Below are 21,557 nucleotides of genomic sequence, written 5' to 3' on the forward strand. Positions count from 1 at the left end.
TTATGTCCAGCAGGTAAATCACAATGTTCCTTTGGTTGTCTGAGTGTGTGTGTGTGTGTGTGTGTGTGTGTGTGTGTGTGTGTGTGCGTGTGTGTGCGTGTGGAACATTGGCATGTCAGCACATGTCATTGTTGTCATACACACATCAAACACACACTGAGTGAACAAGTATGCAGAGACAATGCTGACATCTATTCAACAGTTCAAACTTTCCACACAGGATCACTCCAAGTTAAAGCTCAAAGGCCAAGTAAGAGCTCAGTATTATAATAATAATTACTAACTTTATTTATATAGCACCTTTAAAAACAGAGTTTACAAAGTGCTTTGACAAAAGCACTAACTGGCAAGAGGCTCAGATGGTAATATAACACCAGAAAGCCGGATCGTAAGGCCAAACAAAAGCAAGACAGAAATATGGCAAAGTTAAACAGGGAAGACAGAATACACTTCAATATAAATAAGGACAATTAGAGAGAGCAGATACCATATAAAAGCAATAAAAGGGCGATAAAAAGACGACATCACATAAAAGCAAGTCTATAAAAATGGGTTTTAAGAACCTCCTCTGGCAGGTCGTTCCAAAGTTGAAGGGCCCTGATTAAAGCACGTTCAAAAAGAGTGCTTCATAAATAATTTAAAAGAACAATTTGATAATCAAAATATTTAAATATTTGTGATTTGACTCCACTAGACTTTGAAGTGTTGTCAGTCTGGAAACACCCGAGACCCTGAACAAGTCACTACAAAGCAGAGAAATGTCAGACAAAGACGCAGTGAGTGTGTGAGGAGGGGGGGGGCTGCACGCTGGTGACAGAAATATGTGGGTGTGGGTGTGTGTGGGTGTGTGTGTGTGTGTGTGTGTGTGAGTTGTGTGTGTTGAAAATGCACATACAGCAAGGTTCAGATCACAGTGAGTTTCAGCTCAAGCCCATTCATATTAAACTGCAGCTCCTCTTCGCTGCAGTGATTTACTCCTCAAACTCAGATTCAGATTTACTTTAATAAAAACCCAGTGTAAACAGTGTCGGCATGAGCACATCAGCAGAGAACTCAGGTTATAATGACCACCTTGTACACCTGCATGAATATGAGTGGACGTTACTAGTCAGGTGGCAGACAAACAGTGACGCTGAAGCCGCCCATGCTCCATTTCTGAAGGTGTAGACTCATTCATTCATTATTATGGAGCCACGTTTACGTTGTTGTCCGCATTAAAGGTAGCTGAATCAGCGATTTGCAGTTCCTGTTTGCAGTGTAGCCATGAATGTGCCGACAACTATCACTGGATTCCTGTGACACCAGAGAAAACTTAAAAACCTGACGATTCTCAGGCAGGCTCTGGAGTTAAAAGAGAGTCTTTTGTTCTATGATTTCTAAGCTAACTCATGGCATTTATTCATAATGGATACTGAGGGTTATAAGTTATATTCTTGGAGAGTGTAAGTCATCCTGAATCTAAAAAAATATGTGTATCATGTCTGTGAGTTCAGATTTGACTGAGTTATGACTCGGAGGAGAACAGTTTAGACTCACATCGAGGCAACTAGGTGCTAAGGGTTTTAAAATACCTTAACTGTCTTTGACCTTGCAGAGCTGACAGGTTTTACTGCCCTGATGTGATTTCACTGATATTAAACATATTCTCTTCGTCTGACTCACACATCTGCTATTAAAGCAGAAAGGCAGCTGCAGATGGGCGTCGCTGATTTCTGAGCTTTTCTTAAACAATCATAAACTCATCAGTCTGTCAGAGACTTCCACAAGCTGCAGAGCCGGTCTGACGCTCGCATGCCATCACAGCGGGATGACGTGAGGCCAGAAGGTCTGACATTTTTACCTGCATTCCTCGTGTTTACACCAAAAATAACGTGCATGCAGACATGCACTTTCAGCTGTGGGTGCAAAAGATCTCCACCTGCTCTGAGCCCAAAGCTGACAGAGACAAGAACTGAATATGGCCAAAAATATGTGGACACGCCTCGTGGTTTGGGTTTTTAATGCTGCAGCACACAGTGATATGTTAGATAACCGTGTTCTTACAACTCTGTCTCTTTCATGTTTCAACAATAAAATGCCCTCTTGCACAAAACCAGCTCCATAAAGAAATGGGTTCCCCAGTATGGTATGGAAGAACCTGACTGGTCTGCACAGAACCATGACCTGGAACACCGCCTGTGGGCCAGACCTAATCACCAACGTCAGTGTTCGACCTCACTGATGCTCTAATGTGTCTGAATGGGAGGAAATCCCTGCAGCAGGTTCAACAACTAGCAGAATCACATGTTCATCACATGTTTGGCTGTCCACATACTTTTGTCCGTGTAGCATAAACAGCAGTTCACCTGAAGACAAAATGTACTCCTAACGTAACGTAAAGACTGCACCTTTTACACCTGAGCTTCCTCTTAAAGAAGAAACAGTGCAACATGTGCTCACTAACCTGTACTACAGCCAGAGGCGCAGAGACGCCGGTGGATGGATACGCATGTGGTTTGTCAAGAAACAGTTCCAACTAGCACCTGTGGTTTCTCACCAACCTCCTCGGTCCACACATTCAGCAACTATTGGACAGTTTGCCATGAAATCTGGTCCAGACATTGATGATGCCAAGAGGATGAAGCCTCCAGACGTTGGTGATCCTCTGACTTTTCCTCTAGCGCCACCAGCAGGCTGACATTGTTAGTGTAATATCTGAACATTTACTGGACAGAGTGGCACAAAGTTTTATCCAGACACTCATAACTGCTAGACAATGACTTTTTATCTAATGCCATCATCAGGTCAAAAATTATAATTTGTCCAATGCTTTGGTTTATGATCAAATACCTACAAAACTAGTGGCTGGTTAGCACATTGTGTTTAGTGCTAATGTTAGCATGCTACTATCCTAAACATCACCTTTTAGAAACCTGCATGTTAGCATTGTCATTGTGCGTAGGTTAGCATTTAGCTCAAGTATAATCTCACAGAGGTGCTGGCTGCAGACTCGTGTGTTGTTCTATTGATATTCATTTATGAATTAAACAAATGTGGTACAATTTGTTAAGACGACTTTGGAGGTGTCAGTAGATGGAGTCACTTGAATATAATTAAAGCAAACCTTGTGGTTACCTTGTTAACAAAAGCAAAAGTTTGTAAAACCTGATCAGAGCCAGGCTAACTGTTTCCCACTGCTTCCAGTCTTCACGCTGAGAATAAGCAAGCAAATAAGTGCTGTTTTCAAAATGTAGCATTTTTCCTTTCAAGAAGATAATTTGCCATAATTTGGGTGAACTGATCTTTTATCTAGAGAACGATCAGAAAAAAGTGGTACAATGAGGCTCCCATCTTAGAGTAGAGTTTATAGTTTCAGTGTACAGTGTTGTCCTCTCCTTTCATGCAGATTTACTGACAGAAATACTAATAGCAGGTCTCGTGGTGACAAGTTGTTTGCATGGCAGCAGATTCTGCTGTATTTGCATTGTGTTCTGAGGACTCTCGGTCAGTCTGAGTAAACAACAGGTGGGTTTCCAGCAGAGAGTTACAGAGCAGTGGTTTCCTCTCTTTGTGGAGAGCCATGGATTCAGATCTAAAAAGGAGGGGAAAAGCCTCAGTTCCTCAGCTCCTCCAAATATCTGAGGGACTGTGTAATGGCAGCTGGAGGCGGCCGTGCTGTGGAGTGACACAGCATGAAGAATGGCACACTGACAGCAAAAACAAAGACTGAGAATGCCAGAGCCTCTACAGCTGTTACAGCCATGTTAGTGAGTCTACAATAAAATCTTGTAACTGCAGTGCAAATAAAGTGTCTTTCATTAATACACAGAGTATACATACAACACATGATGTAAGGTAAGCTAAATCCTGTGTTTCCAAAGCAGTGTGAAGAAAGAGACTTTTCCTTCTCTGAAGCCATTTTGTAAACTTTCAAAGACACTAATGGAGAAAAGCTCAGTCCTACAGTTAAAGGACAGAAACACAAAAGTACCACACTTCCATTAGACTCAATATGCCAGCTCATAACAGGACAGACATTCACCTTGTGTTCACCAGTTCCAGCAACGAGTCATGTTCAGCATCAGGAAGCCATGCTAACGCCACCTGAAGCTAACATTCGTGTTTAAACTGTTACGGTATTAATAAAAAAAATGTTGTTGGGGAACCGTTACATTGATGTTACTTTGTATGAGTAGTTGTTGCTATTAAAGTTAGTCAGTCTTTGAAAAGGGTGAAGGGAAATAATAATTTCTGCTGAACTGTGTCAGAAGGGATGAGTGGGAGATTGTGTTTAGCATCTGACTGAAAGGAGTACAAATCCCATTTATCCATCACAAAAAACACTTGCTCAAAGTAACATCCCCGCAACGGTTACAATTTACAGTGGTCACAGCCAGAGAAGCACCAGCTTTGCTCAGAAACGTCCAATATGTGGCCTATTGTTCCATTAACTCACCAGTGTTACAGCTACATGTAGCAAAAACATGTATTTAACAGCTTGCAAACAGAAAATGCTGAACGTTCAAGGACCTATTTGTAAGTTTTGCTATTGCTACATAGCTAACGTTAGCATTAACAGCTGTTTACTTACCAGTCTTGGCATAAGCTTCAGCGTCAAGCCAAGAGGTTATAATACGTCCTCTGAACTGGTGCTAGCTGGTTAGCATGCTAACTTAAATAGAAGAAAATAAGTGATAGTAATAGAAGCAAAACAAGGGGTTGCTTACAACTGCTATAGACAGCTGTCAGTTTGACGCTGAACTCGTAAGTAAACAGCTGTTAATGTTGACGTTGGCTATGTAGCAATGACAAAACTTACAAATAGCTCCTTTAAATGAATGAATGAATGAATGACATCCAAATACTGAGCTTAGCAGTATCCTGAGTCCTGCTCTGACCATCAGGAACCGATAACAATTTAAGACCTCTACATAAATCCAACCTTATCCTTAACCCCAACCAATTATTTCCGCTACTTCTAACCATGACCTAACCTGAGCCCTAACCCCAACCACAGAGAGGCGGGGCGGTACGGGAAACACCCTTCTAACAGAGGGGAAACACTACTGAAGAGGGGAACAGCCTTCTGGACAGTACCAGTCCTTGGTACTCATTCCTCTGAGTCATGATGAGATGAGCAACGGTGTAAAAGGAAACAGTTCAAACTGTTGAGTAATGCAGAGACTGCACGGAGCAGACAGCGGAACAGATGTCGCACCCTGTTGAGCTCCGCTTTGATAAAATATGTGGACAATAAAGACGGATCACCACTCCGCCAGATGTGGATGATGTACGACTCAAATATTCTGCTCAGACAAATAAATGTCATAACCATCATCATCACCGCTATCACCGTAAATAACATCTATACCTGTGGTTTGGAATATTTATTTTCCAGGGAGCCACATTTTCATAGACTCACAGAGCCAAACTACATCTCACAAGGGGAGACTTTAATCTGGAAAACATCCACCGAGAATCCGTGAAGCTCAACGGACACATATTGGAATAATTAGTGAAATATGGCCTCCAGGACCTCATTATGGAGTATGTAAAATCATCACAATACTGTATATGTCTGTTTCCCTCCTCACATTTACTCACAAAATCAGCACCAGTCCAAAATCCAAAAGATATTACATTTTCTGAGTTACTGTGGATTTTATCATCAAAAAGGTCCATTCATTGGCACCCTGATGGCCAAATGGTTAAGGTGCATACCACATAACCACATAACCACAACATCCAGCTGAGGGCTTTTATTGCATGTCATACCCTCTCTCTCTCTCTCTCTCTCTCTCCAGGATTCCTGTCCTTGTCTCTACACTGTGACTGCCAAACAAAGGCAAAGTGCCAAAAACAAAACTATTAAAAAAAGAAAAATTCACTCAATCAAACAAACATCAGTTGTTTTCAGTCTGGCAGTCAGCCACATGGAAAGACTTGAAAAGATATGATGTTTGAAAACAGCCAAATACCATCAGACGGAGTTAGAAATAAAAGAAAGATTATATTCTGCTGAACTGCAATGTCAAAAGGGGACGAATGACATCAGTCAGAAAAACTGCTTCACAGCGTCGAGGGATCTGCTGGACTGTTGTCAGTTTGTGAATCACATGTAATAGAAGCAAGGATCGCCTCATCCAACCCAACCCAACCCAACCCTGTGAACTACCAGCAAATATTCAACAAACACACGCCCACCCCACCCTCCACCCTGCTGCAGCGCAGACCCAGAGAGGGGAATGTTTTCACCATGAGAAATGGGTGCACGGTGTCACTGCCTTGGCCCCAAAAGTCTGAGAAGTTCACCCTCCACTTAAATGGCAGCCAGGAAAAACTGACGAGACAAACATGAAAAGCACAGACGTGTCCTGAAGTCTGCTGCGGGCCGAGGCCACAAGCTGCTTTTTTACAGCGCTGCAATACGAGCTGCAGAAGATAAAAAGCACCCAGAGGATCCCATTAAACGAGAGGCCGAAAGGCTGGTTTCCTCCAGCCTTGAACATATACAATGTGTGTTGTATGTAGAGTCTGATTTACAGAGCCCGGCGGGCAGAGAGAAGATTCCTGTGACGCTGCGGCTGTTAACAACATACACAAAAATAACATTTCCACCAGTTTCCACTTCAGAAGCACTTCACCGGACACATGGTCAACACATTGTGGCACTGGATCACAATTTTTTACTTTTCCACTTCCATTTTGAACATGCGAGATGTGCCATGTAACCATGGCAACAGCAGAGGTAATGCAACCAGTGTCAACATCAGCAGCAGTAAGACAAAGTTATATTCTGACATATTTTCCGAGGACACCAGATCTTTCTGCATCCTCCTCATTGTCTTTGTTCTCCATTGTTGATGCGTTTTTTCTGACTCTTCACCTTTATTTTGTTTGTTTACAACAGCTGGGTTTAACTGAGCGTTGACCCCAGGTGTTGTTCATCTGACCCAAGTGTTTTCTTTGAGGACACACACACAGCAAAGGTGTAGACCAGTAGAAAAAAGGCTGGATGTCAGGATGCTCTGGTGGTGGTGGTGGTAGTGCCGTCAGAAATCTGCTGGGCCCCATGACAGGTGACATCATTCTCGAGTCCTGACCCACATTATCTTTAATCTGACCCAGTGCATCTCTAAGGGTGTTTTCACACATGACCAGACCAAACCAATCGCACTGAGACCCTTTAGAGGAGGTGCTCTCGATCTGGTCCCAAACAAACTCTGGAGCCGTTCGTTTTTGGTGAGAAGGAGTTCTGAACTCGATCCGACCCCACTAGCAGGTGAACACACAAGTTTGAACTTCACAGTTCCTGCAACATTCCTCCTGCGTTTCCTGCTCCAGCCACACAATCTGACCAATCAGAGGAGGGAACGTTCTCACATGGTTTTACTGTGGTTTTTACTAAACTAATTTACAAACTCATCATCGGAATCAGACCAGAGCAAACCAACGTTAGGTGTGAAAACATCTCTAAGCTGCTTTTAACACCCAAGCAAAGAGCAGATACCCGGCGGCAGCTAGTTACTTCTTACATCAGAGGTTTTACCACTCTTTCTTGAGTCATACAGTTTAAAGGGCGACTTGGTCGGAGTGACCTGGAGACGAGACCCATGTGGCCAAAATATTCCAACAGTGACATACATCTAGTAAACCTGGTTGCCAGGTGGGTCAATGTCCCCCCATGAGCGAGCCAAATTTGGCTGCAATATATGTGCCACATCCGGTTCTCATGTGGTCCTCCAGAGCCAGAACAAAGCTGACACTGAAGCCAAACTCAGTTGGATCACTGAGGGTCCATCAGCCGTCTTACAGCGTCTCTGTCAGGTTACATATGTTTAGTGGCTCAGTGGTTCTCAAGTCAGGGAGCACCTGAACACAACACCTTTAAATGTCATTAGGAAGTGAGAGTGTGATTGTGTTCGACCACCCACATCATCCTAGTTAAACCAACTTTTTCCAAGAAATAAAGCATCATTTACTGTAGAAGAGCTCCATGGAGAGCCAGGCTGAATCTGGATCTCCCATGTTCTGTTCCAAACCTGATTCAAAATCACAAAAACATTTCTAAGAACTCAAGATAACTAATAATTCAGCCCCAGAATGTGATCTTACTCAAGGTAGAAATAAAGATTAAGCCAACAAAGAGGAAAACTTTGACTTTACTCATGGATCTTTGAATATGGATAAACATAAAGATCAGTGGAGGAAAAGGTTAATGAACGACTACAGGTAGTAAAGGACTCGAACGATCAAGATTAGGTTTCACTAATTTAATTGAACCTGAAATTGAACACAACGATCTAAGCAGCTGCTTAGCGCTCTCAGGGACCAAGTTCCTAAATCCTGCATAGGGCCTCAGAAAAGCTTCTGTCTGCTCTGCATTATATGAAGAACCGCTTTACAACTTTAATTAAAGTTATATGTTCAATGTGTGTGAAGACTGTCCCAGCCAGCAAACACCCTCCTGATCCCTCTTATTACACAGACTTGGAGCCTGTGTGACTTGGTCTCACATGTAGGATCCACCTGTTGTGGAGCATGTGCACCTGCCCTCTCCGTCTCATTTATACACAGTAAAATAGAGGAAAAGCATCTTTTGTCATCTCCGCATATCCGCCCATGGACACACCCAACAGCAGAGGAGCGGAAAGACAAAAGGGGGGGGGGGGGGGACAGGACTTGGCATTCTGGCCTCACCCTATTACTTTTGTCTCCCCTGCAGGACTGGAAAGGCTTGAGTGACCGGATCAGCCTGAACAGCATTAAATCCCCTCCTGACTTCACTGTCTGCCAGACACACACAGTGCCCGGGGAGAGGTGGGGAATTTGTTTTATGTGGAAACTACGAAACCACCCTGACAGGTTTCTGAGGAATCACTTCTCTGGAGACAAGTTGATCAGCTGTGTGTGTGTGTGTGTGTGTGTGTGTGTGTTTCCAGAGAAACTCTCAGTTGAGTGAAAACACAAGATGACACACTGATCCTCACTGATCAGGACAGAAGCTGAAATTCATTGATTCCTCTGAAGCGCAAAGAGAAAGAAAAAAAACGCGCGCTTCTTTGATCGATTTGATGATTTCCACTTATCACTAATAATCAGACATGAAGCTCCAAAAAACACGCGGCCAGAGACGTGGAAGTTAGCTATGAAAACCCCAGAGAGAGAGAGAGAGAGGCAGACAGGCTGCTGTGTTTCCGCGGTGTTTCATGAACCGCGGTGGGAGCGCAGCGCGGCGCGGCGCGTCCTCTCCTCGCCGCGCCGTGCCGCACCGCGCCGCGCTCCCACCGCGTCGCTCCAAAATCCGCGTGTTTTCATGTCTTACCTTTGATGTAGGTGGATTTGTTGTCATCCAACAGACTGGACGCGGAGACCCCCATGGTGCTGCTGCCGCGAGAGGATCCACAGGTAGGGTTCAGTCCTCAGGTACAAACACCGTCACATCGATCTGCAGCGGTAGCAGTGAAGGAGGGAGGGAGGGAGGAGACACACGCCCTCCCTCTTCTTCTTCCTCCTCCTCCTCCACCTCCTCCTCTTCTGTACACTGTCATTCGCTGACGCCCAGCCAGAAAAGCCAGCTCACTTTTTTTTATCCCCAAAGGCGCCTGATAATCACCCATGATGCTCTGTGAGTTGAATTAGGGCTGAAGCTAATGTAATGTAACAGCCTGACTCCCTTCAGTTCATTTCCTCTGACAGTGAGTTAGATTAACACAAACGAACTAAATAAACTGTAATGATGAGACACTTGAATTTAAAAGTTATACTTCATTCATCCACTGAAATAACACGAACAACTTTAACTTCCAATTAACATGTTGCAATGTTCCCTTAAAGGGGAAATCCACTGATTTAAATCTGAAATTTATTTCACTGCTGCCAGGTGAATAATGAGTCCTCTGTGGAGTCATTCATTCAGTCATTTCATTACATATGGCTTTTAGTCATTAGTCACTTTATTTTTTTCACATATTTTATTGTAATTATGTTCTAAATTGTATTTTATTCTATTTGACCTATTCTATTATTGTATTTGATCTGCTCTTTTATTATCAATCTTTTTTTTGTTTGCTAATGTTATTATAGCTTTTTAAATCAATTTTATTGTATCTCATTATGTTTGTATCTCAGCTTTCTTACTTGATTTGTCCTTTTTTTCAGCGTATCAGTCATCTGTGATCTGTGAAGCTCTTTGAACTGCATTAACCTGTGTGAAAAGTGCTATACGAATAAAGTTTGATTGATTCAAAGAACAGGCAGAACAAAAAGGACAACAGGAATATAAGAAGCAAAATAAATGTAATAAACATAAACTAAGAGAGATGAGAGATAAAAATGATATTTTAAATATCAGTATACAGTTTTACAGTTTAACTATCAAGGGCTCTTGATCTCGAAGGACATTAGTTGGACTATTTGCACACATGAATGTGACATTTACACAGTATAATAATCAAGAGATATGTGAACGTGAGTATTTTCAATTTAAAGGGAAATTTTTTTCCAAAACACACTCATGTGTGTGCAACACAGGAACAGAAAAAACACAAGGGTTCATTGATGTAAATGCACCTACCAGGTAAACATCTCTATTTTAATCTTAAAGTTAAAGTCTCTTTAACCTTTGGAGCAACAGGGTTTTTCCAGATAAGAAGTGTTTCAACTCTGCAGAGTTTGCTCAAGAGAATATCCCACAATGCAATGTGCTGTGGCGGTAGAATGTGTTACAGGATTTTCTCTTAACAGAACTGAACAAAGCATCATTTATTTAACTATGTACAATGTGAAATATCAGCCTGTCGCCTTACACACATACTTGTCAGTGAGTTTTCTTTTGTTGTCTGTTTTGGAACTGGTGTAAAAACCCAACTTCTCATTGATTCATGAGAATGAAATCTTTTCTTCCCACCAATGATGTTAATGCGACTAAAATAACTTTGCCAAGAGAAACATCAACCCTGATCACAGACTGTTTCAAGCTGTGGGTGTGAATTTTCTCAGTAAATAATAATTATAATAATGATAATCTTTAATTATAGAGCAAAAGTGCTTAAAAAAAAGCTGCAATAAATTAGGATAACAGGTTAAAATCGATAGGTTTAAAAGAGCAGAAAAACATAAAACAATTAGGTGTATAAAAACCCCCAAATTTTAAGAAGAGACCTAAAGGAGGTCACAGATTCACCCGACCTGATTCCCTCGGGCGGATCGTCCCAGAGCCTCGGGGCCCTGACTGTGAACACAGAAGAATCACAGAACATTCTGAGCAACCAGAGAAGCCAGCTAATAATTCAGTCTTTGCAGACAGATTTTTTATTATGTTTTTAAGACATTAAACAAATTAAAACAATAAAACAGCTAGAAAAAAAAACTTGTATTATAAGGATTTTCGAGAGAAATGAAATCGGAAATAAATAGAGACACTGTTGATAAACTGGGCTCAGGATCAGTTTGGTTTTGCAGTTTGAATAAAAATCCACATCAGTTTTGGTTTGATTAAAGAGTTTCTACTTTGTTCTAATAAAAGCTCGTCCAGAGCGAAAGCAGTTGGTAGTTTCTTTATGATGTCAGTGCAGTCAGAACTCGAGGGAACAGCAGGGGTGCAGTCAAACTGAGACAAACCAAGAACGGAATGATTTTCGTTGGTTGTCTCATCTCTGCTTGGTTCTCTCACACCGTCTTCTCCGTGCTCACGCTCGTCTGCGTGGCGGTGGCGTACGTGGGGACGCTGTACTTGGTGAGGACGGATTTAAACTGCTCCAGCGTGGCATCAGTTCGAACCCCCGTCGGGTCGAAGTGAGTCCGACTCACCCTGAAGCCGGCCTCTGTCAGGTACTGAAGGAACTTGTTCAACCTGTACAGAGAAATAATGTTAACATCACAACGTGTTCCTGGGGTTTAATGTCTGTGTTCAAAGCTGAAGCACCTGAAATTTGATTTCAGCGATTTCAGTTTTCCTCCGGAATGTTAAAGGCTCGTTCTGGTGTTTGTCTTAGACCCAAACCAACAGTGTGTTCGTCTCTCAGCACTTTCTGATTTGCCTCTGTCTGTGACTCTCATTGGTTCCTTCTGAAGACACTTTAAAAAACACCTCACAAACATATTGTTTCACTTTTTAAAAAAGGCAAAAGTGCATTTATTGGCGACTATTTTCAGCAGCAGATTAATCCACTGTATTTATAAAATTTCTAAACCACCTTTTCTAGTCTTAGCAACCACTGACAGAGCTTTACACTGCGAGTCACCCATTCACACAGCTATATATGCACATCTATATATACGGTGTGTCTTTATCACACATACACTGATGGTACATGTGGAGAAATTTGGGGTTCAGTCTTTTGCCCAAAGAGACGTTGCAGACTGGGGGAGCCGGGAATCGAACCACCCACCTATCGATTAGTGGACAACCTGGTCAACCGTCCTGACCCACAGTGTGGCACAACAGGAATCTGACATATCAGGCTTTGATACACACACAGTTCTTGTTAGCAGGAGACATTTGTTGGTTTGACCCATTAGCTTCACTGATCGTCACAGTGCAATCTGTGAAACCTCCACTGCACTGAAACAGCTCCAGCAGTGGGACACTAGAAACTGACCTCCTGTACAGTGGACTACAGGTCAGAGGTCACTTACTTGGGCATGTTCATGCCTCTGATGCTGTGGCGGTGGATGCTGTAGTAGAAAGGCGGGTGTTCCAGAGACGCATCAGACTTCAGCTTCTTCACTACATTCCCAGAATCCTCTCCGGTCTTCCTCTTCCCTGCAGAGAAAAGACCGAATATTAAATCTGAACAGAAAAGTGGACACGTCAACCTCTGAAACATGCTAAACCCACTGGTGTCTCCACCGTTACAAACTCACAATGTTGTTCAAATCCACGAAACTTTATTTTACGATCTAGTGGAGATTCTAAAGTTTTAAAAAGATACGAAATATCTGAGGTTGAATCTGGGGAATTGTGTGTAAAAAGATCTAAAAAAAAAAAAGAAAAAACATTTTTTGTGATGATGCAGCCATAAAAAAAACAAAGTCTTAAAGGATAGCTGGGTCACACTGCCCTCCAGAGGACAGAGGTTAGAGCTACAGGAACAGTAACAGGTCTGTCCGAACAGGAGACCCGCAGTCAACCTCTCTGGTCTTGGGACACGTCCGTCCTGTGACCTGAACATTTCAGCTACGTACTGTAGAGAGAGACCAGTCAGTGCTTTGCAGAGCAGGCAGCCAGTGGAGCTGTTTGAGAGCTGGGCTGATGTGGTTAAATGCAGCTGCATGGTGTATGAGCTGAAGCTGTTGAATGGGTCTTACAGGAAGAACAGTAATAAAGAGCATTACAGTAATTAATCGTTTCTGTTTCTGAGCTGATGGAAGAATTCGGAGACGTTGCTGATGTGTGGATATAGGTTCAGAGACTGGTTGCACAAAACCACTTAAGTTTTTTACTAAAGTAGGGTTTAAGTAGGCACTTAAGGTTTAATTTCTCCTTAACTGAGGGTCTCTTAAACGGTGTAGTCATGGAAAAAGTTAAGACATTTGCAGCAGTGAAAGATTTTAAACACATTTGTGTGAGAAAATGTAAGAGACATAAGTTCTATGTTTTTAGAAAAAATCTCAGATGTTTTATTTGTACAAAAATAGTGTTGCTTAATTTTTTTTCCGGTATATTCGAAAACTAAGCAACTGAAAGTGTCTAAGCAACGAAGATAACTCCCAGGTTCTGGACTGATGACAGGAGAGGTTGGGGGACAGAGCTCATGTGGAGTTCTCCTTCTCTGGTACAAGAACCTCAGGTGATTACAGAGATTTATAAACAAGTGTGCGACTGACTCACCAGACTGATCAGGACCCGACTCCTCTCCGCTCTGTAAGGTCTTAATGACGACTCCACACTCCACTGCAGAGGGATCAAAATATTCTGTAAACACGTGTGTTAACATACAGAAATCAGACACACACACACACACGTGTGCGTGAGGCTGGTGTTTTACCCTGGTTAGTGAGAGCGGACGGCCCGTGCACCAAAGACTTGAGGGTCGTGCACTCGGACTCGCAGATCAGAGTTTTGACGAGTGGCTGGATGTCGTCCATACTGTGCTGCACTGCCGCCGACAGCATCCTCCTCAGGAAGCCCGTGTTAAACAGAGGGCCGGACCTGCACATACACACATATCTGTAACTGTGCTACACCTGTGAACACACTCAAACATAATGTAATCCAACCCTAAAAACAAAGTCCTGCAAGTTAAGCATCTCCCTTGTTGCGTTCACATTTTTAGTCGGTGTGACTACAGATGGCGCCACAGTGAGGAGCTTTTCAAGCAGATGCAGCGCTTAGTAACCATACATACATCTCACTGAGGTGTGTGTGTGTGTGTGTGTGTCTGTGCAGTGAGGTTTACCATAACGGTCCCAGCTGCACTGCCGTCTTTCCAGGCAGACTTCCATGACAGTTACAGGGCAGCGTGTCTGGAAGAAACTTTGCATAGTTAACTTTCTGTTCTCCTCTGCAGAAAAACATCAACCTAAACAACAACAACAGCTCAGAGCTTCATTCCGTATTTTGGCCAATTCACTTAATTAGCTACAGCTGACCAATGACAGGTGTCTTTATAGGCAGTGAGGCTGCCGGCCAAATGTTCACCAAACATGTCTACAGCTTGTAAAGACATTGTCAGTAATGTTTTAGTTATAATTAAAATTGCAGCTCTTGTGATATAAAAACTAGACCGTGTCAGCCATGATTCTAATGATGCTTATTATGCAGATTGGGTATCAGCCAGATAAATACATTTTAATGAGAAACTAACAGTCGACCTTGACTGGGAAACTGGAAGCGCACGTTTGTGGTGAGCTAATGTAAAATGACTTAATATTGTTTTTCTGTGTATTTTTCTGCACTTTTTGTCAAGAAGTGGTTTCAAAGCATCGCATGAATGAAGTAACTTTGACTACATGTTTAATAAAGCTCGATGAAGGAGTACGACCCTGGAAAACAAGGTCAAACACACAGATGAACAGAATAATGAGGCACGAATGTCTCCACTACTAGTTGACAAGTGACTTTATGTATTGGAAACGTGTCGCGAGGCAAAAACTCAGATTGTGCTTCTCTAATAAAAACTATTCATCCTTCAGTCACGATGCAGCGGGGACTGTTTGTATAAGCACACATGTATCTGCTTGTAAAAAATCATACTACAGCATCACAGTTTTGCTTCAGCCAACTTTGCTACCAGCCTTCTGTAACTCACCGTCCACCATGTTTCCTAGTTTGAGGAAGACTCTCTCCTCACACCACTGGCAGTGGACCAGTTTCCGTAACTTCTTAACCGATTCATCAGCCTGCGTCGGTCCCCTGAGGACTCTCACCACCACCAGGACGAAATGCTCCAGCGCGACCGCTAGCAGCACCTCGATGCCTTTGTTACAGCGGGCCGCCGCTCTGCGACACACAGAGAAATCAGGATTAAGTGTCAGTTTCAGTGTCTGTCTCCCATTAGGACACGGACATGAAATGAGAAGGCCTACCTTGCCACAGTGGCGATGACCATGCGAGCAGCCAGCTCTTTGTAGTACTCGGTGCGTACGATGTGACAGCCGTAGTGACGCAGGGTGACGTTGGGAGACTTGGAGTACAGGGAGCCGGTGTCTGTCGACGTCACTGAGATGATGCCCAGGTTACGGACATTTCTGAAGGCGGCGTCCAGGTAGTTCACTGCCGTCCCGAACGGATCCAAATGACTGATTAAATAAACACAAACAAGGCACAAGTGTGTTTCTCTTATGTTGCAGAATTTAAAACACTTCATGCATCAAGACTCATGTCAAAGAACCTCAGCTTGTAAACCAGCGGAAACCCTCTTCTAGAAACAAGCTGCAATCAAAAAAATGACTAAAAGACTTAATTAATAGACTTGAAATAAACCTTTATCTTTCAACTTTAGTATACTTGAGACAGAACTGCAAAGACAGAGGCCAAATCTTCTCCCTCACATGTAGTCAAAAGGCCGCAGGTGCATGATGACGTTGGCGTCCATCTTAGCGACCTCCACCGCAGCGATGGGAACGCCCTCGACCTCGGCGCTTGCCCCGTCGGCCCCCCGGGGGCCTCGCGAGCCTCCATCCACCCGGATGTGGTTCAGCTGGCAGTTCTCTTTGATCATTTTGACACACGTGTCGCTGATGTCCGTTATGGTCACTTTGACCGCGTTGCGGAGGTGTTTCGCCCACTGGAGGCCCATGATCCCTGAGAGACGGACAGGAAACAGACAGCAGAGACGAGATGGAGGTTTAACTTTGTGGCGTGAGCGTCTGAAAGCAGAGTCCTCGTCCAACAGCGCGGAAGCAAAATGTACATTTAAGACTTTCTACTTCTTTAGAGAAGATGTGAAGCTTCCTGTTAGCCTGGTGATTCTTTTCTCTATTATCCAATATACATACAAAAACCTAATGTGATATAAAATTGAATATATGTCCTTATATCATGATGTTGCCATATACTGAATGTCACCTATAAGGAGATATGTACATATATTAATACATATATATGTTTTTCTTTTATATTTACACTTATGATATTAATATATTGACAGGCTTTGAGATGGATATGTATGTACGTAAGACATACATAAACAGTCATATCTGTATGAGCTGGACATATATGTCAATGTATGAAATTGTTCCAATTTCTAACTGGTTTCATGTAGAATTTTTAAATATACTGTATGTACGCATGAAGAATAAGTAAAAAGTTTTGTGGTATGTTTTCGTGCCGTTTCGTTGTGACAGTCGGATCCGCACTGTCTTACCTGTGGCTCCAAAAGCGTCCAGACACTCGAGTGGGTTTCTCTCTTCAGCCAGAACAGCCAGCGAACAAAACACCAGCTGCCTGAGGCACAGACACACAAACACACTCAGCTCAGATGAGGATTAACGTCTTCACATGTGTGTGTGTGTGTGTGTGTGTATATCACGTGTCTGTATAACTTGTCTGGTGCTCACCTGTTGGTCTTCATCTTGCGGTTGAAGTAGGTGTCGCTCTTCTGCGGGGTGGTGTGGTTCGGGAGGAGCTGGACGTTTGTCCCGAGCTCTTTCATGATTTCATAAGCTTGGCCCGACGGAGCTGCCGACACATTGATATCACACACAACCACCATCATTGCATCATTCATTTTTACCACGGTTTTGTCGCAACTGCATGTTTGGTTTGGAACATTAAGTGTAACAACTTCCTCTAAATCTGGAGTCAACAGCTTTTTCATGCAGCTGAATCTTATTAATGTTGCTCTGAGTATTAAACCCTGAAATTTACGGAAAAATTGCATGAGGAGCTTAAAATTTTGCCATTTAAAAATGACATAAATTTAAAAATTGGTCAGAATAAACAAGGAAACTTTATACTTTTAGTTTGAATAAATCAACTTGTGCTTTAGGAAAGTGGTATGTTCACAATTTTTTGATACGTTAAAGATGTAATTAAGTGAGAAACTAATCAAGATTAGTATATATAGTAAAAAGATAGTAATAAGATAGTAAAATAAGTTTGTTTCAGCTCCTGTTGCATGCAACTTACGCCTGTGATACTTGGTTTTTAACTGTGTGTATGAACAGTTCTCATACTCATCTGTGAACTTTGTGTGTAGCATCAGGATTAAAAGGGTTTATCCACTAGGGGGGCGTCTGATTTTGTTCCAGACAACATCTTGTCTGATTTCCTTATACTGCTACAGTATGTTGTTTATATGTTGATCAGCTTCTTGTGCTGTGCTGGTGACGTTAATTACCCGGCTCTTCGAACGGTACGTCTGAGCTGCCCGAGTAGCTGGCCTCAGTCTCTCCTTTGTTGACGTGGCGCTTCAGGTGGCTGATCATGTCCGTCTTACGGGCGATGGTGACGGAGCAAACCACGCAGTGGTAGTGAGCCACGTGTCTCCCTGAGGCCTGCAAACAGGTTCAGAGACAAAACACAAAATGTGACAAAAACATAAAGCTTCACGGTAACAGGACAACGGACAGTGCACTCAAATCTCGATATCAATCTAACTAGTGTCTAGTTTCCTAATGTAATGTACCTGTAATATGTTGTTGTAATTTAGCAGTAACTGAAAGTGTCTAATTACACAATTAAACAGTCTCCAATTATTTTCTGCTGTTACTTTGAACGTTTTGTCTTTTAATCCTGCTGTTAATTACAAGAAAAAGTCAGAATAAATAAATACTTACTCCTGTTAAAATGGATCTTCTGTTATCTTTACAGTTATTACAGTTTTAACCCTTTTTTAGAACATTCCACAGAAAGCAGGAATTTAATTGAATTACCTGCTTCTTACAAAATTAATTGATGGGTTCCTACTAAATGTGCTGTCCCAGAATTTCTATTTTCCTTACAATAACACATTACACATAACATTACACAATTCTTCCCAAGAAACTTAAAAAAAAAAAAGAAAAAAAAAAAAAAAGAGGAAATCAAGCGGACATGATCCTGATCCTGCTCGGAGCTGCGGTGGTAACGTGATCTGCAGACAGTTTGTGTTGAATCTCTCACCTGATCTCCACTGAGGCTGGGCTTCAGGTTTCTGCAGGGCAGGTGACAGATACACATCCTCTGGCCTGTTAAACATCGAGGGTCAAAGCTCAACACTTACGTCGTTTGAATTAGGATTTGATGAGCAGCTTCATGTTAAGACTGAATAACTGACACAGTAAAGCCCACTTTCACACAAACTTCTATGTTTTTACATGTTAATACAATTTCTGATGTTCCAGATCTGTGCAAGACCTCTGCAGAACATGGCCAAAAGTATGTGGACTCTCTTGTCTGTGTGCTGTTCTTATGGTTTGGCCCCTGAGCTAAGCGTGCATTATTAAATGTATAAAAAGGGTTAAAAAAAAAAAAATGGCAGTTAGTTTACACCCATGTGAAAAAAAATTAGATTCAGAAATTGCTCAATGAACAATGAACTAATTATAAAAATATCTGTCAATGATCTGGGTGGTTGTCATTACGTTTTGCTTATGTACAGCCCTGTATATTAGCTTATGCTTATGTGGACCCCTGTCCACATACTTTTGGGCAGTTTTTCCTAGTTTGATCCAGGTCTCCTAGTCCCGCTGAAGAGAAAAATGAATGCTGCAGCATACAGTGATATTTCAGACAACAGTGTTTCAACATGATATTGCCCCTGTGCACTGAACCAGCTGCACAAAGAAATAGTTTTTCCCAGTTTGTTGTGGAAGAGCTTGACTGGTCTGCGCGGAGAGTGGAGCGTGTCGACGTGCTTCATCTTCCTACCTTCAAACTCCACGTAGACTTTCCAGTGCAGGTTCTGCAGGTGTCGGCGGAGTTTGTGGCTGTAACAGGCTTTAAACTTCTCCTCAGGACACAGAGGACATGACTTTCGCCCCGCTGGAGAGTGAAAACACAAAATCAACGGGGCTGCAATTATTTTCATTATCGATTCATTCGCAGATTTCTTGATTAATCATTTGGTCTATAAAATGTCAAAAAATAGTGAAGATAGTTGAGTTTTCTAAAGACAAATATGACGTCATTTTTTACTGTCGCCTTGTGACAGCATCAGACTAGTTCATCTTTGGTATTTTTGCTTGAAAAACGACTCAATGTGTCATCTAATTCCTCGCCTGTGTCATCTAATCTCATTGCTGAAGATTTGGTGAAGAACTGAACTCACCCCCATTCAGGTCAACCAGCATCTCAAGGCCCTCCAGCTTAGTTTGGATGGAGATGTGTCTCTCTGTCAGTAGAAAAGGAGAATGGGAACTTGTTATGCTATTATCAGAAAAACTTTTGTCTGTAAATGTCTATCTTTAAAGTTTTAGACCACTGTCCACGTGAACAGATCGACACACACAAAGAGCTTTTATGAAATCACCGGTGGTTGTAGTCGAGGGTCTGGCGTCATTATCTGCAGCAGCTTCAGTCTCTGCAGCTTGGTCACCGGCTGAAGGTGCATCTCCACCATCGCCACCTTCAGAGACAGAGAGGCTGTTTTTGAATATTTTATACTGAGTACATCAACTCCAGGTTTTCCGCAGCATAGTTCATTAAATGTAAAACTGTGGAGTGGAGCTGGACTTCTTCAAACCAGCTTCTATCCTTCCACTTCAAAAAGCTGCAGTTTGAAAAATGTACTGAGTGGACAAAAAAAATATTGACATCTTATTACTCAGGAATGAAAAAGTGAAAAAACATGTTTTGGTGCAAACACAACTAAACAGTCTCTATTATGGCTGGATCACATCTTGGCAGTGTGCTCTGTCAGAGGTTGTCTGAGTTCAGCCAAGTTGACTTGTACCGATTTCATTTCATTGTTAAAATTACAAAAATAAAATAATTAATTCTTGACAAATGACACCTGTAACTGGTGGTTGTTGACATGATAAATTACTTTGGTTATTATTTGTCTGTCAATCTTGTTGATTAGTAATTTTCTGATAGGACAAAACATATCAAATATCTTTAAGGACTTTGGTGGCTCTGTGGGAATTTGACTGTTTGTATATAAATAAATAAATAACGTTGTAGTACAATTATTACATTACATGGCATTGCAAAGGAGGCCGTTAAACTGTATTCAAATAAAGTTGTATCAAATATAGTTTTAACTGTTATATGAACATAATAAAGGTGAAAGTTAAGAATATATTTTTCTCACAATCTTCAATTTCCGGGCAGTTTTCAAAGGTTAGCTGAGGCTGGTTAGTTGCCTTTCCTTTTGTTCTACAACTAAACCCGTCGTGTGCTGAGGCCAGCAGCTCGGTGATGGTTAAACCGGTAATAAACGGACAGTTTGGAGTGTCCAAACTGAGCGGCTCTGCGGTCCTGTAGCGCAGCTCCGTGATGAGACCGTGTCATCTGAAACTGTCGTACAGCCCAGTGTAACACCCCGACAAAGCCTATGCGAACAGACTGTCACAAATGTAGATAGCCGGTGACTACGACGGTTCGGCTCAAACTAGCTCCAGCCCTTTTGTCCCTGTTGTTGTTGACTATTTAGGTCCTATGGCGGAGCTCCGTGGTGAGGCCCTCGTTCAGTTCAGCAGTTGCAAACTCAAATTCTCCGTGAATTCACTGTGCAGCTCATGGTGATGAGTAAACTACGATTAATGCTGCACTTCACCGTCCAAAAATCCGAGTTCAAACGAGAAACTAACGCTTTTTACTTACGTTTGATATCGACGTCCTCCTGGTGTAGCTGGGAAGCGTCCGCCTCTTTGAGCTCCGCCATTACTAACTACAGCAATATACGCAGGAAACGTTCTGGCCTACGTAGTTTACTCAAACTGCGTAGGTTTTAAAACGTAGCTGTTAAGTACCGGTACGTCGCTCAGTTTAACAGTAAAAAGAAACCGCAACTAAAAGCGTATTAAGCACATAAGACAATGAAATACATGTAAATAACTTACATGTAAATAACTTATGTATTCAGAGTAAATAAAATACAGTTAATCATATTTTGTATATTTTGTATACAAAATATTTTGTATACAAAATATACAAAATATGATTAACTATTTACTCAGTTACAATTCAAATCAGTAGTAATCAGAAT

The 21,557-nt window shown here is 42.1% G+C and overlaps 2 protein-coding genes across 4 annotated transcripts in view; both read right to left on the minus strand.

Moving 5' to 3' along the window:
* niban1a (niban apoptosis regulator 1a) overlaps positions 1-9,432 on the minus strand; it is a 36,923-nt gene extending 27,491 nt beyond the window's left edge. Inside the window, exon 1 of the mRNA XM_056377871.1 lies at positions 9,305-9,432. Within this exon, the coding sequence (XP_056233846.1) occupies positions 9,305-9,359 (55 nt within the window). The 5' untranslated portion in view covers positions 9,360-9,432. The remainder of the gene's footprint in view (positions 1-9,304) is intronic.
* An 829-nt stretch (positions 9,433-10,261) lies between these two features.
* trmt1l (tRNA methyltransferase 1-like) lies at positions 10,262-21,268 on the minus strand. 3 transcript variants are annotated; one of them, XM_056377534.1, is made up of 16 exons: positions 21,173-21,268; positions 19,878-19,973; positions 19,677-19,739; positions 19,277-19,390; positions 18,530-18,594; positions 17,766-17,922; positions 16,984-17,104; positions 16,791-16,870; positions 15,976-16,228; positions 15,511-15,723; positions 15,234-15,424; positions 14,382-14,448; positions 13,971-14,134; positions 13,814-13,876; positions 12,619-12,745; positions 10,262-11,833 (listed from the first exon to the last, which is right to left on the minus strand). In XM_056377534.1, exons 1-16 carry the CDS (start codon positions 21,231-21,233, stop codon positions 11,650-11,652), a joined length of 2,019 nt encoding a protein of 672 aa, XP_056233509.1. In that variant the 5' UTR covers positions 21,234-21,268; the 3' UTR covers positions 10,262-11,649. The 3 variants fall into 3 exon arrangements, with proteins under 3 accessions (XP_056233509.1, XP_056233511.1, XP_056233510.1); XM_056377536.1 differs by lacking the exon at positions 21,173-21,268 and adding an exon at positions 20,661-20,757; XM_056377535.1 differs by lacking the exons at positions 18,530-18,594; positions 21,173-21,268 and having other exon boundaries at positions 19,878-19,956.
* Positions 21,269-21,557: the final 289 nt, after the last annotated feature.

Source organism: Seriola aureovittata, chromosome 6, assembly GCF_021018895.1.
Source record: "Seriola aureovittata isolate HTS-2021-v1 ecotype China chromosome 6, ASM2101889v1, whole genome shotgun sequence".
NCBI lineage: Eukaryota > Metazoa > Chordata > Actinopteri > Carangiformes > Carangidae > Seriola > Seriola aureovittata.

What these genes read in the sequence shown, in the direction of transcription:
- trmt1l (XM_056377534.1), bottom strand. Translation starts at nt 21,233, where the DNA reads ATGGCGGAGCTCAAAGAGGCGGACGCTTCCCAGCTACACCAGGAGGAC. An exon ending in AGTCTACGTGGAGTTTGAAG is followed by an intron (nt 18,595 to 19,276) that starts GTAGGAAGATGA and finishes GATGTTTAACAG; the next exon opens with GCCAGAGGATGTGTATCTGT. An exon ending in GTCATCGCCACTGTGGCAAG is followed by an intron (nt 15,425 to 15,510) that starts GTAGGCCTTCTC and finishes TGTGTGTCGCAG; the next exon opens with AGCGGCGGCCCGCTGTAACA.